The 13,481-nt window shown below is 41.8% G+C and overlaps 1 protein-coding gene across 8 annotated transcripts in view; it reads right to left on the minus strand.

The window, feature by feature from the left end:
• Window positions 1-13,481, minus strand: part of DMD (dystrophin) — a 4,177,531-nt gene that overhangs the window by 2,718,961 nt on the left and 1,445,089 nt on the right. For all 8 annotated transcript variants that reach the window (XM_075336500.1, XM_075336497.1, XM_075336505.1 and 5 more), the window contains one exon: window positions 6,727-6,846. In XM_075336500.1, the coding sequence (XP_075192615.1) occupies window positions 6,727-6,846 (120 nt within the window). The remainder of the gene's footprint in view (window positions 1-6,726; window positions 6,847-13,481) is intronic.

Raw genomic sequence — 13,481 nt, forward strand, 5'->3', positions numbered from 1 at the left:
AGTGTACTGGAAAACGGCAAAAATATTCCAAGTGCGGAAAAATTACAAAAAAAGTGGGATCGTACAATAGTTTTTGGAATATTTTATTCACCGTGTTAACTTTATGATAAAACTGATGTATCTATGTGATGCCTCAGGTCGGTGCGAGTTTGTAGACACCAAACATGTATAGGTTTACTTGTATATAAGGGGTTAAAAAAATTCACAAGTTTGTCCAATAAAAGTGGCTCACGTTTTGCGCCATTTTCCGAAACACGTAGCGTTCTTATTTTTTGGGATCTATGGCTCAGTGATGGCTTATTTTTTGCGTCTTGAGCTGACGTTTATAATGGTACCATTTTTGCGCAGATGCTACGTTTTGATCGCCTGTTATTGCATTTTGCGTAAAACTTGCGGCGACCAAAAAACGTAATTTTGGCGTTTGGAATTTTTTTGCCACTACGCCGTTTACCAATCAGATTAATTGATTTTATATTTTGATAGATCGGGCATTTCTGAACGCAGCGATACCAAATATGTGTATATTTATTAATTTTTTAACCCTTTAATTTTCAATGGGGGGAAAGGGGGGTGATTTGAACTTTTAGGTTTTTTGTTTTTTTTTTTATTTTCTAAAACTTTTTTTTTACTTTTTTTTTTTATTTTACTAGTTCCCCTAGGGGGCTATAGCAATCAGCAATCCGATCGCTATCTGCTGATCACAGCAATACAGCTGTAAACAGCAGATTCAGTCACTTTGGTTTTCCCTCTGCTCTCGGCCGAGGGAAAACGAAAGTGAAACATCATAGCAGCAGGCGTCATCACATGACCCTGTGCTACGATGGCAACCACCGATAGTCACGTGATAACACACGTGACTTCCGGTGGGGGCGGCGGTAAGTAACAAACATGGCCGCGCGCATTTAAATCTTGCTGCCAGACTTTGGCAGCAAGATTTAAGGGGTTAATGGCCGCGGGTGGAAGCGATTCCACCTGCGGCTAGGAGGCACACATGTCAGCTGTTGAAAACAGCTGATATGTGTGCCGATCCACGCCGCCTGCCCGCGGCAGGGGGCGGGGCTTAACGGGACACGATCCTGGACGGATAGATCCGTCCAAGGTCGTGAAGGGGTTAAAAATCATCTCACCTGATGAAAAAGCAATTTGCTTGCTTCTTTGATGATTGCCAACATGTATAGACTGGCGGATAATCAGGAAACAATCTTCCTAGGGATGCTCACTCCTGATTATCAGCTTGCCTCAATTTTCCCTTAGACTTCTGTGATCCCTTTATCTCCTGCCATGTCCTTCTAATTTGCAGAGAGGGTTATTTTTTGCATATTTATAGTCATAATTTGGATTCATTGTCCAACACATGACATTTTTAGACTATTTTCCATTAGATGCTTTGTATTTGGTCTCGTATAATGCCAATAAATTTTAATGTAGACCCAAAGAAAATAGGTTTGGTTTTACCATATGTTTAGCTAAAAGACTGGAACATTTTTGTCATTCTGCATTGTTTCGGAGAAGAGCTGTTCTTAATTGTACTCTGAATACATTATACCTTGGTGTATACACTAATATTTTATGTAAGGACATCTTGAATATTACCAAATTCTCAGCACTTTATCCTGTAGGTACCCTTATGTAATACAGATCATAAAATGTGTCACTTAGGCTTTTTTCCACCGTTTCTCCTTTTTTTCCCATTTTAGGCTGACAGACACAGAAAAGCCTTTGAGAGCTGCTTGTCAAAGAGCCCTAATCTTAATGAGAACGACTGTGCACAGCTCTACTGTAACTCTCAGTAGAAAATAGAAAATAAAAATATGGCTTAAGAGAAACAATATTTTTCAGCTTACAAAAGCTCTGACACCTACTGACTTTTTAATATATATGATTTTTAAAGCAAGGTTCTATACTGTTAAAATGATTTAAAGTACAAAAAAATCAAATCAAATATTACAGAAGTACAAAGGGAGCAATGTTCTCGGGAGTATAAAGGATAGTTGAACACAATCCCAACCCTTTAGGTGTAATAATGAGTTGTGGGCTAATCATGGATGCTGGGAAGATAATTAGAGCCTTTTAGCCACCTGTGTTGTACACAGTGATTCATTTTATCCTTACAATGGTTAGCATACTGATTTGTTATGGTTGGCCATATTTCAAAACAGAGGCAAAATAAATTACATTATTTTGTTGCCCAATTTTCTTCAGAAGATTTTTTTCTTCCAAGACTACTAATCAAATAATAAGTTTAATAAAAATACTACCAAGGCCATATATATTTCTATAATTGTCTCCAATTGTGCCAGAAGTTTTTACAGTTAAATCTTATTTTGAGGCTGAATTTAAAATAATTAGATTCAAGAAGCTAATATAGTTCTTAATCTATTACAATATAATTAAGGGAGCTAACACTGAAAATACTGCTCTTTATTCAATTACATGTTATTTAATGCTGCTTTTATATACACTGTGTACTGAAGAAAAGACTATTTCAGAGCTTTTCATAGCACTTTTGTTTCCATTTTGCAGCAGAATGTTTCATTAAAGTAAAATAGAATTTAATGTAAATCTATTTGGGTGCGGCGGTATTTGGTTGCATGTAAAGAGATAATGGGAATCTGTGCACAGGTTTTTGGTATGTATTCTGAAGACATCATGCTGTAGGGGTTAAAACAGAGATTTCAGTTATTAATCTCTTATCAAGCTCCATGCTGCTGTTTACGTTCCATGATTGTTTTAGCATCAGGAGAAAATCAAGAGCAGGCTTGTGCCTGGTTATCTGACATTCCTTTTGCTGTTATAAGCAGCTCGTTGCCTATAGAGTCTATAGACATTCTACCTAGAGAGCCTGGTAAGGGCGGGTTAGCTTTCTCAACTCTGCTGCATTCTAAGGGTATGTGCGCACGTTGCTTTTTACCTGCTTTTTACCTGCTTTTTTGCTGCTTTTTCTTCTGCGCTGTTTAATGCCAAAATGGATGTGTTCTTCTATTCAAGCAAAGTCTATGGGAATTTGGGTTTCTTGTTCACACTATGTTGTTCAAAATGCTGCCTTTTTGTGGCAGAACTTTGGTCAAAAACTCAGCTTTGCAGTGCAAAACCCAAATGGCAAAACCAATTGACATGTTGCTTCTTTGAAAAGCTGAGTTTTTGACCAAAGTTCTGCCACAAAAAGGCAGCATTTTGAACAACATAGTGTGAACAAGAAACCCAAATTCCCATAGACTTTGCTTGAATAGAAGAACACATCCATTTTGGCATTAAACAGCGCAGAAGAAAAAGCAGCAAAAAAGCAGGTAAAAAGCAGGTAAAAAGCAACGTGCGCACATACCCTAAGTCTTAAAACTCAGATTGAGTCAGAACTGTTGTACCCAGTAAACTAAGTGATACAACATTGGATTCAGGGTATCTTTGTCTACATCAGGCTGCTCTCAGATGACATAGCAAAACCCTGGAGAAATATGTCTTGAAAGTGGCCTGGATGGGAAATTCTACAGACCAGACTCTTGCTAAAAGAAAAGGAGTCCAGATGTAATTGCACGACACTCATAGAACACTTATTACATAGTGACAGGGGCATAACTACTGCGGTCGCAGCGATTGCAACTGGGCCTGGGAGGTTGGGGGCCCGCGGCCGCCCGGAAGATCAGCAGCCAGCTCCTTTCTGTGAAAAGAGGTGCGCTGTTCTGCCGCAGACCATGCGGCATGGTGACCGCTATATGACCCGGCCGCCGTTGCTGACACCGGGCCCCCCTGCCTGGTGTCAGCGGTGGCGTCACCGCGCTTCCGTCACTCACTGCGCTCCCATCACTCACCGTGCTCCCATCACTCACCGCGCACTCATCACTCACCACGCTCCCGTCACCGCGCTCCTGTCACTCACCGCGCTCCCGTTACTCACCACGCTCCCTTCACCACGCTCCCGTCACCGCACACTGCTTTGATACTGCATAGAACGTCCGGCGCCGTTCTATGCATCATCAGTCTTCCCCCATGCCTGCATGGTGATGTCACTCCTATGCGACTGCTGTGTGTGGTGAGAGCACAGAGCACAGGAGGACGCTGACCGGAGCCACAGACACATGGAGTCCTTGGAGGGGGCATGGCTGCAGACACATGGAGTCCTTGTGGGGGCCCTCCCCCCAGGGCCTCCATGTGTCCTGCAGCCAGGGCCCCCCCAAGGAATCCATGTGTTTTGCAGCCAGGCCCCATGGAGGCCCTTGGGGGGCTGGCTGCATGACACATGGAGGCCCTGGAGGGGGCTGGCTGCAGGACACATGGAGTCATTGGGGGGAGGCTGGCTGCATGACTCATGGAGGCCTGGGAAGGGGCTGGCTGCATGACACATAGAGACCCTGGGGGGCTTGCTGCATGACACATGGAGGCCCTGGGGGGCTGGCTGCATGAAACATGGAGGTCTATGGGGCTGCATGATACATGGAGGTCTATGGGGCTGCATAATACATGGAGGTCTATGGGGCTGCATAATAAACATGAAGGACACCTTATACACGGACTATATGGGTGCATTATACATGGAGGCGTATGGGGCTGTATAATACAATATGAAGGTTTATGGGGCTGCATTGTAATACATATAGGACTATGGAGGCTACTTTATACATGGAGGACTATGGGGGTGCGTTATAAAACATGGAGGACTGTGGTGTAGTATAATATATGGAGAACTATGGGTGAATTATAATACATGGAGGACTATGGGAAATGCATTATAATACATGGAGGACTACGAGTTGAATTCTAATACATGAAGGGTTATGTGGGACCCGCTATACTATATGGAAGGCTATGCGGGGGCCATTATAGTATTTGGAGAACTATAAACGAGGGGGGACAAAGATACAAGCATGGGATGGGAATGTTGTGTGCTGAGGGAAAAGGGCACTTTTCCTCAGAACCCGGCTTTCCCATGCTCTGCTGTACATCTCTCAGCACCCAGCTTTCCCATGCTCTGATATGGGAAAGCTGGGTGCCGAGGGAATGATATATAGCAGAGCATGGGAAAGCTGGGTGCTGAGGACAAGATGGATATCAGAACATTGGAAAGCTGTGCTCTGATAGAGGGATTTCAGATCATGGGAAACCTGGGTGCTCAGGGTAAGAGCCAAGTGTCAGCGTCATTATCCCATACCCCGAGTGTCAGTGTCATTAACCCGTACCCTAGGTGTCGGTGTCCATGGAGGGGGGCCCTAGTCCAAATTTTGCACCAGTGCCCATCAAACTCTAGTTACGCCACTGCATAGTGCTATAAGAAACATACAACAGTAAGTACAACAGAAAAAGTCCTCTTAATATACACATGTTTGAAAGTGATATGGATTTCTGAGTATTTAAAAATTTACTGCAAAGAAAAGTAATTTTCTTTTTTTATTGTAAAGCAAAAACATTAATATTTTTAGCCATTCTTGTGTAAAGATATGGATTGCACCTATAGATAAATTGCAATAGACCTTTCTTTAAATATTTTACTGGATCCTTATTCTTTTTCTCATAGCTCCCTTTATTTCCAAAGATAAATACATTGGGCCATCAAGGCCCATCATGATCATGACATTGACTAAAGCAATGGTCCAACTTTTAAGCCAAGCTCTATAAGTGAGTAAAGGGGGCTTTACACATAACGACATCGCTAACAAGATGTCGTTGGGGTCACGAAATTCGTGACGCACATCCGGCCTTGTTAGCGACATTGTTGCGTGGGAAACGCACGAATGACTGGTAATGATCAAAATTACCTAATCGTTGATCGTTGACACATCGTTCTAATCCCAAATATCGTTGCTGTTGCAGGACGCAGGCTGTTCTTCGTTCCTGCTGCAGCACACATTGCTATGTGGGACACCGCAGGAACGAGGAACAATATCATAACTGTAGCCACCGACAATGAGGAAGGAAGGAGGTGGGCGGGATATTACGGCTGCTCATCTCCGCCCCTCAGCTTCTATTGGGCGGCTACTTAGTGACGCCGCTGTGATGCCGCACGAACCGCCCCCTTAGAAAGGAGGCAGTTCACCGGCCACAGCGACATCGCTAGGAAGGTAAGTATGTGTGACGGGTGTAAGCGATGTTGTGCAATACGGGCAGTGATTTGCCCATGACGCACAACCGACGAGGGCGGGTGCTTTTATCAGCGACATCGCTAGCGATGTCGCTGTGTGTAAAGTAGCCTTTAGGATGAGTTCACATGGTCTGTAATCATCCTTTAGAACGGATCCTACAGAGATCCATTTTGAAAAAAGTTATGCAAACAACATTTTTTTGTCTGTTGTTAAATAACTTATTTCTGCCGGATTCGTTTTTTTAACATTGGAGTCTATGGAGAATAGATCCGTTATGGATTGCTATTTAGTCATCCTTTATTTTTGCATTTGTGATAGATTCAATTCTTTTGGTACAGGATCCCTTAAAAATGGAAGATAAATAGCAATTCGTTAATGGATACGTTCTCCATAAATTCCCATGTTAAAAAAAATGAATCCGGCAGACATAATTTTTCCAACAGTGCTCTGTAGAATATGTTCTAACAAATGGTTACAGGACATGTGAAATTAGCCTAAGGTAGGTTATTGAATATGAAATATGAAGATAAAAAAGGATTACAAACAAATGTATATACAGCTGATATCATGGTGTGTGTTCTGTTTGCCATGTATTAGAAGCAAATATAATGATTTTTCTAGACAAAAGAAATAAACAGCAAACTCTGATACTTGCCTGTAACTGTTCTTCTAATGCTGCTGTTGCTTTATCTCCACTGCTTTCGTCCACCACTACCACCATATGAGTAAGTGAGTTAACTCTAACTTGTTCTTGCTCCAAGTCATCTTGTAAGACCTAGAAAAAAGATAGAATACATATAAAGTAATCAATTTATTTCCTCAGCAAATAAAACACTGTGTCCTACTCAGGAAAATAAATTGTTGGTCATGCTAATGGTTGGCGCAATATAATTGTACAAGCAATTGTTCACAAATCTGTCAATTTATAATATACAAACTCAATGTTTATCCCTTCAAACCTTATGTTTATTAACTGGTAATGATTCCAAAATTGTGCACAGATTAATTTCTTAATATATTTGTAAAGGAGATGTAGAGTATTTGTTTAATTCAGATCTCCTCTTTCTATGCATGAAGTTAAAAAGTCTTGTTTGCCTACTAGTGATGGAGGACTCACAGATACCCGGGATCGACGAGTCCAATCGGGTTATAAAAAAAAATCAGTTCGGGCCCAGAATTGATCCTGGATATATGGCCAGAAACTGGTCCCCATATAAGTTTATGTGGACCAGAATCTGGTACTTTAAAATGGTGACAAAAGGGATGGGATGATTGGAGCAGGCGCGTTATGCTTACTGTTACGGGAGATCCTACTAATATGGTAAGAGGTGAGTGTACACCGATATCAGAGGTCAGGGTCCACTGTGCAGTGGTGGAAAACTGCGGCTGATAGCCTAAGGCTGTACTGATATGCAAGAATACCCTGAATGTAAATAGGTACCTGTGTTAAAGGTCACATAGGTGTAGGCGCAGGTTTGCAAAAACTATGTAAATATAAAGAACCTGCATGTAGAGTCTCTGTGTTCTAATCCACACAGAAGCTGCAGTATAGTGTAATAGGACCCTGCTGCTTCACAGGGCCCGACATGGGTAATAAAATATACTGGACTGATCCCTGTTTAGAGACAGGACCAGATAAGGGAAATAATATAATAAGGACTGAGCCTGTTTACTCACAAGACCAGAAAGGGCGCTATGCTCTCCTGTGACTTCACAGAAGTAGATATTTACAGCATACACAGTATGAATAGGAATGTAAATGCAGAAAACTACCCGTATTCTGCTAGTATATGCTCTAGGTATATGCACAGGTGAGCATGTAGGGTATTACATCTATATCGGGTTGTAATAGGTTATCTCTGGTTAACCACCGGTCACTTGGCGACACAACCCCAATATCCCTGGAATCCAGCCCAGCCAGCTCCTAACACTAATTCAGTCTAGATGTGACCATGATGCCTCACCCTAACCTGCCTGCTGACCCTCAATCAGACTTCGCCACGTATCCCTATCTAAGGTAGCTGTGTGTTGCTGCATGCACAAAGACGAGTGTGCACCTCCATATGGGCATCAGGGGTATTTATCACCTCTGTACCACCACAAGATGGAGGAACCACGTGCAGCCAGTCCCTTTGGCCAATGAGAACCTTACACATCACTGATGAGATCACCGCAGGCAATATAAACTTGCCATGTCACTGATGATGTCACTGTGACCAATATAAACTTGCCACGTCACTGATGATGTTACCGTGGCCATTAGGAACTTGCCACATCACTGGTGATGTCACCATGCCCAATAGAAATGTGCCACATCACTGACATGCTCAGATAGTGTCAATAAACCCATAGGAGTCCCACACATGTTCAGTAGACTCTTTTTAACACTAAAGGCCCCGTTACACGCAACAAAGTATCTAACAATATATCACCGGGGTCACGGATTCCGTGATGCACATCCGGCATCGTTAGTGACGTCGTTGTGTGAGACACCAAAGAGTGGCCGTTAACGATGGAAAATACTCACCAAATCGTCCATCGTTGACACGTCGTTCATTTTAAAAAAAATCGTTGACTGTTGAGGATGCAGGTTGTTCGTCGTTCCCGAGGCAGCACACATCACTGTGTGACACCTCGGGAAAGACGAACTACAGCTTACCTGCAGCCGCCGGCAATGAGGAAGGAAGGAGGTGGGCGGGATGTTACGGCTGCTCATCTTCGCCCCTCCGCTTCTATTGGGCAGCCGCTTAGTGACGCTGCTGTGACGCCACACAAACCGCACCCTTAGAAAGGAGGCAGTTCACCGACCACAGCGACGTCGCTAGGCAGGTAAGTCCATGTGACGGCTCCTAACGATGTTGTGTGCCATGGGCAGCGATTTGCCCGTGACGCACAAACGACGGGGGAGGGTGCTTTCACCAGCAACATCACTAGCGATGTCGCTGCGTGTAAAGCCCCCTTTAGTGTCAGAATTCCAAAAAATCCTGATCACCATCCGTGACTCAGGAGACCGGGCCAAACAACCTCGGGTACAGGAAGGTACTGCTCCAAAAGATACACAAGGAGCTCGATACCCCGATTAGTGACACTTACGAAGTCTCCTGCAATAATAGGGGGAGGACCATGGGAACCTCTAACTATGACCCCAAATAACCTGAGTGCTGTCCCATTACGTGGCTCAGTCTCTGACTGAAGCTCACAGCGAGTGGTTATGTTCTATGGTCGTGCTTCAGATTTAGCAGAGCTGGAATCGTTATGGGACCTGGTGTGGATTACATTGGACCTGAGTGATTTTGGGAATAATAAAGGGGTGAAAGAAGCTAGGTTATTTTTGTATTTTTCAAATAAATAATTTTTCAGTGTTTGTGTTTATTTCTTTTCCCTTACAGATTAATAATGGGGGAGTCTCACAGATGCCTCCCATTGCTAATCCGTGGCTTAGTGGCAGCTGTTATTAACCCCTTATTGCTTAGATTACCAGCACACCAGGGAAATCTGGCTGAGCCGAGTAAAGTAATGGATGCAGCAATCGGGGTTGGCTTCAGGCTGCTATTATTAGGCTGGGGGTGGCCCCAATAACCATGGGCCTCCCGAGTCTGGGAGTTCCAGCTCCCAGTTGTCCACTTTATCACAGCTGAGTATCAAAATTGGGGGGAACACATACCGATTTTTAATTATCAACACTAAGGGGTACTTAGGTGCTAGTAGCATACTATTTATATCAAACAATAAACTAAATAATAAACATGTAATGTGCTCCTAAGCTTCTATGGCTGCAGGAACTGGGTTGTACCAATCTCTACACAGGAAATTGGCAGCAATTTTATATTTAGAAATATAGATTTGATTTAAGTATAGATAAGGCAACCTTTCCTAATATTTCACCAACATTCTTCCAGACACTTGAATGATTTAATAGAGGTTGCATGGTTAATAAGCTTTAAGACAACAATGCTTAACTAAGCCCCCATGAACTTTATTTCTCAAAATCTGTGTATATGCGTATGTACTGTACTGTCAGTGTGTTAATATACTCACCTACCGCTGTGCTCAACGATAACCAGTGCCATTCTGGACCTCTTCTATAGCTATCCGGATCACTCTATTTTCTTTGTGTAAGTCAGAAGTCTCAAAATAAGCCTAGGGAGCCTAGGGAGACTTGTTCTACCACTCCATAAACGTACACAGTAAAAGCCACATTGCATGGCTGAAGAGTGGTGAAGATGTTACTCAGAGGTTGACATGAACAGCGCTCTATAAGGTAGTAGACAGCAATAGATGCGTATATTATTAACACATTGACACTACACTACATTAACTGCATACACTACATATAGCTTATTTATACAGCGGGTGAAATGAGTATTGAACATGTCATTCATTTTCTAAGTAAATATATTTCTAAAGTGCTATTGACATGAATTTCTAACCAGATGTCTATAACAACCCATCCAATCCACACAGGCAATGAAATCAAACCATAAATTTAGTGATGTGTAATATTAAGAAATGACACAAAGAAAAAATACTAAACTCAGATACTGCCATTTTTTTTTTGTTCAACAGTATTATGATTTATTTAGTACTTTGTACAAATGCTTCTGTTGGGGATGACAGCTTCAAGTGCTTCCTGAATTGAGAAACTAGTTGCATACATTGTTCAGATGTGATTTTGGTGCATTTTTCCACACAAACACTCGTCAAATACTAAAGGTTTTGTGGGCTGCTTCATGACCTCTTAACTTTAGTTACTTTGATAACCTTTTTATTGTATTCCGGTCAGGTGATTGTCTGAGCCATTCCAGCAGCTGTAATTTTTTTCTCTGAAACCAATTGAGTTTGCTTGGCTGTTTGTTTGAGATCATTGTCTAGCTAAAATGTCCACTCTTCTATCATCTTCACCATCCTGGTAGATAGCAGCAGATTTTCATAAAAAATGTCTTGGTACATTTGTCCATTCATCCTTAATTTCAATTATACAAAGTTTACCAGTGCCTTACGATGAAAAACAGCCCCACACCATGATGTTCTCACCTACAAATTTCAATGTTGGTATGGTAATTTTGGAGTGATATGCAGTACCTTTTGGTCTCCTTACATGGTGTGTATTGTGGAATCCAAAGAGTTCAATTTTGGTTTTATCTCACCTTTCTATATACTTCCATTATTTCACAGGCTTGTCAATATGTTGTTGTGCAAACGTCAAATGCACTTAAACATGCTATTTGCTCAGAAATGGAGTCTTGTGTGATGAGTGTTCTTTCAGGCCATTGAGATTAAAGCCTGCTTTACATGTTGCAATTTCACATATGATATCGTAAGCCATCGTATGTGTGGCACATTCAATTTGTTGAACGTGCCGCACAAACGATTAACCCCCGTCACACATACTTACCCGTCCATACGACCTCGATGTGGGCGGCGAACGTCCACTTCCTGGAGTGGGAGGGATGTTCGGCGTCACATCGACGTCACGCGGCAACCGGCCAATAGAAGCGGAGGGGCGGAGATGAGCGGGACATAAACATCTCGCCCACCTCTTTCCTTCCACATTGCCGGCTGGAGCCGCGGGACGCAGGTAAAATCTGTTCAATGTTCCCGGGGTGTCACACACTGCGATGTGTGCTGCCTCGGAAACATTGAACAACCCGACGTGCAATTCGTCAGGATTCAACGACGTGTATGCGATGAACGTTTTAACGTTCAATCGCAATCACACGTACCTGTCACACACTACAATGTACCTTACGATGCCGGATGTGCGTCACTTACGACGTGACCCCGCCGACACATCGTAAGATATATTGTAGCGTGTAAAGCGGGCTTAAGAGCATTACTTATAGTTTTCTTTGAAACAATTAAACCTGCTGATTCTGGGTCTTTCTTTAACTCTTCACAGGTGAATCTTGGCTTTTGGAAAGCTCTTCTGATATTGGTTTTTACTTCTCAGTCTGAAATCTTGCAGTTATCACCTGGTCATAGCCGGTTTATGGTGAAATTATGTTCTTTAGATTTCTGGATTATGGCACCAACATTGCTCACTGAAACCTTCAGCACTTTATAAATTCTTCAGTAAGCATATTTTGTAACAATAAGATTTCAAAGACCTTGAGATAGCTCACTGGTTTTACCCATCATGAGATGTTTATTGTGTGACACCTTGGTAATGGGACTTCTTTTTGTAGGCCTTTAGTTGAACCAGCTGATTTTTTTTACTAAGTGGCAGCATTGCTTTTTAAATACTGATATATTTCAGCTGCTGTCATGCTTTTCAATGGCATTTTGTACCTTTCTTTCTTCACATGTTCAATACTTTTTGTGTATGTTTTCCCTCCTTATTACACTTTACTAAATGTAGGGACATCTATGGTTTGATTTCTTTGCCTGTGTAGATTGGATGAGTTGTTACCGAAATCTGTCAATAAATTCATGTCAACAGAACTTTTAGAAATATATTTAATTACAAAATCGGTGAGGTATTCAATAGTTATTTCTCTCGCTCTACATCAGTATTGAAAAAAGTAAGTTGTTGCCTAAACAATTAAATGTGTTTTATGACAAATTTGTAGAAAAACAATAAGAAATGCATGACTCTAAGTAATACATAGTTAAGCATAAAAGTGTCCCTTGTAATTCTACTAAGGACATTGTGTACTATACATTAAACTTTCCGTATTATTTCAGTAAGTTCCTACAGTACATTTTATTGTGAACCGATTGTCAAGAATCTCTTACACTTGAGTTTCCATTATGGAATATAAGTATTTCTGAAACCATTACAAGTACTTTAATATAGCATAACTACTGTTGCTGAAATGTGTTTTATTTGACTAGAGGGCATGCTCCATTAGCAGCTTTGAAACATGCTCTGAATTACAAAGGACATTACTATTAATAAGATACAGGGAAACTTTGCCTATAACTAAATTAATAGCAGATTAAGCAAAAATTAACCCCTTAATGACCGTTAACATGCTAATTACACCATAAGTCTTCTCCCTGCATTTGATGTGGGCTCTTAAGTCTGAGTCCACATCTTTCCCTGCACATGTTGACTGATATAATCAGCGGACATGTGCCTTTAATAGCGGCACTCCGCCTGCAGCTATTATCCTATTAAATGCTGCTGTAAATCTCTGACAGCGTCATTTAACTCATCCTGTCAGGTGGGCGCATTGTTCTGACCCCTCAACGGCGCTCTAGCAACTCGATAAAAACATCTTAAATATCCAAAATAATATCAATAAAAACATCAGCCCGGGTTTCAAAAAAATCAGCCCTCACCCATCTCCATATTACAAAAAGTTTAAATGTTACAGCTCTCAAAACGTTGCGACTCAAGCAAGTCAGTTATTGGCTGCAGTGCTGCCGAAGTGATTTTCAGTGCAGACAATAACGATCACCAAGAGC

The sequence above is a fragment of the Anomaloglossus baeobatrachus genome, chromosome 2 (genome assembly GCF_048569485.1).
Source record: "Anomaloglossus baeobatrachus isolate aAnoBae1 chromosome 2, aAnoBae1.hap1, whole genome shotgun sequence".
NCBI classification, from domain to species: Eukaryota; Metazoa; Chordata; class Amphibia; order Anura; family Aromobatidae; genus Anomaloglossus; species Anomaloglossus baeobatrachus.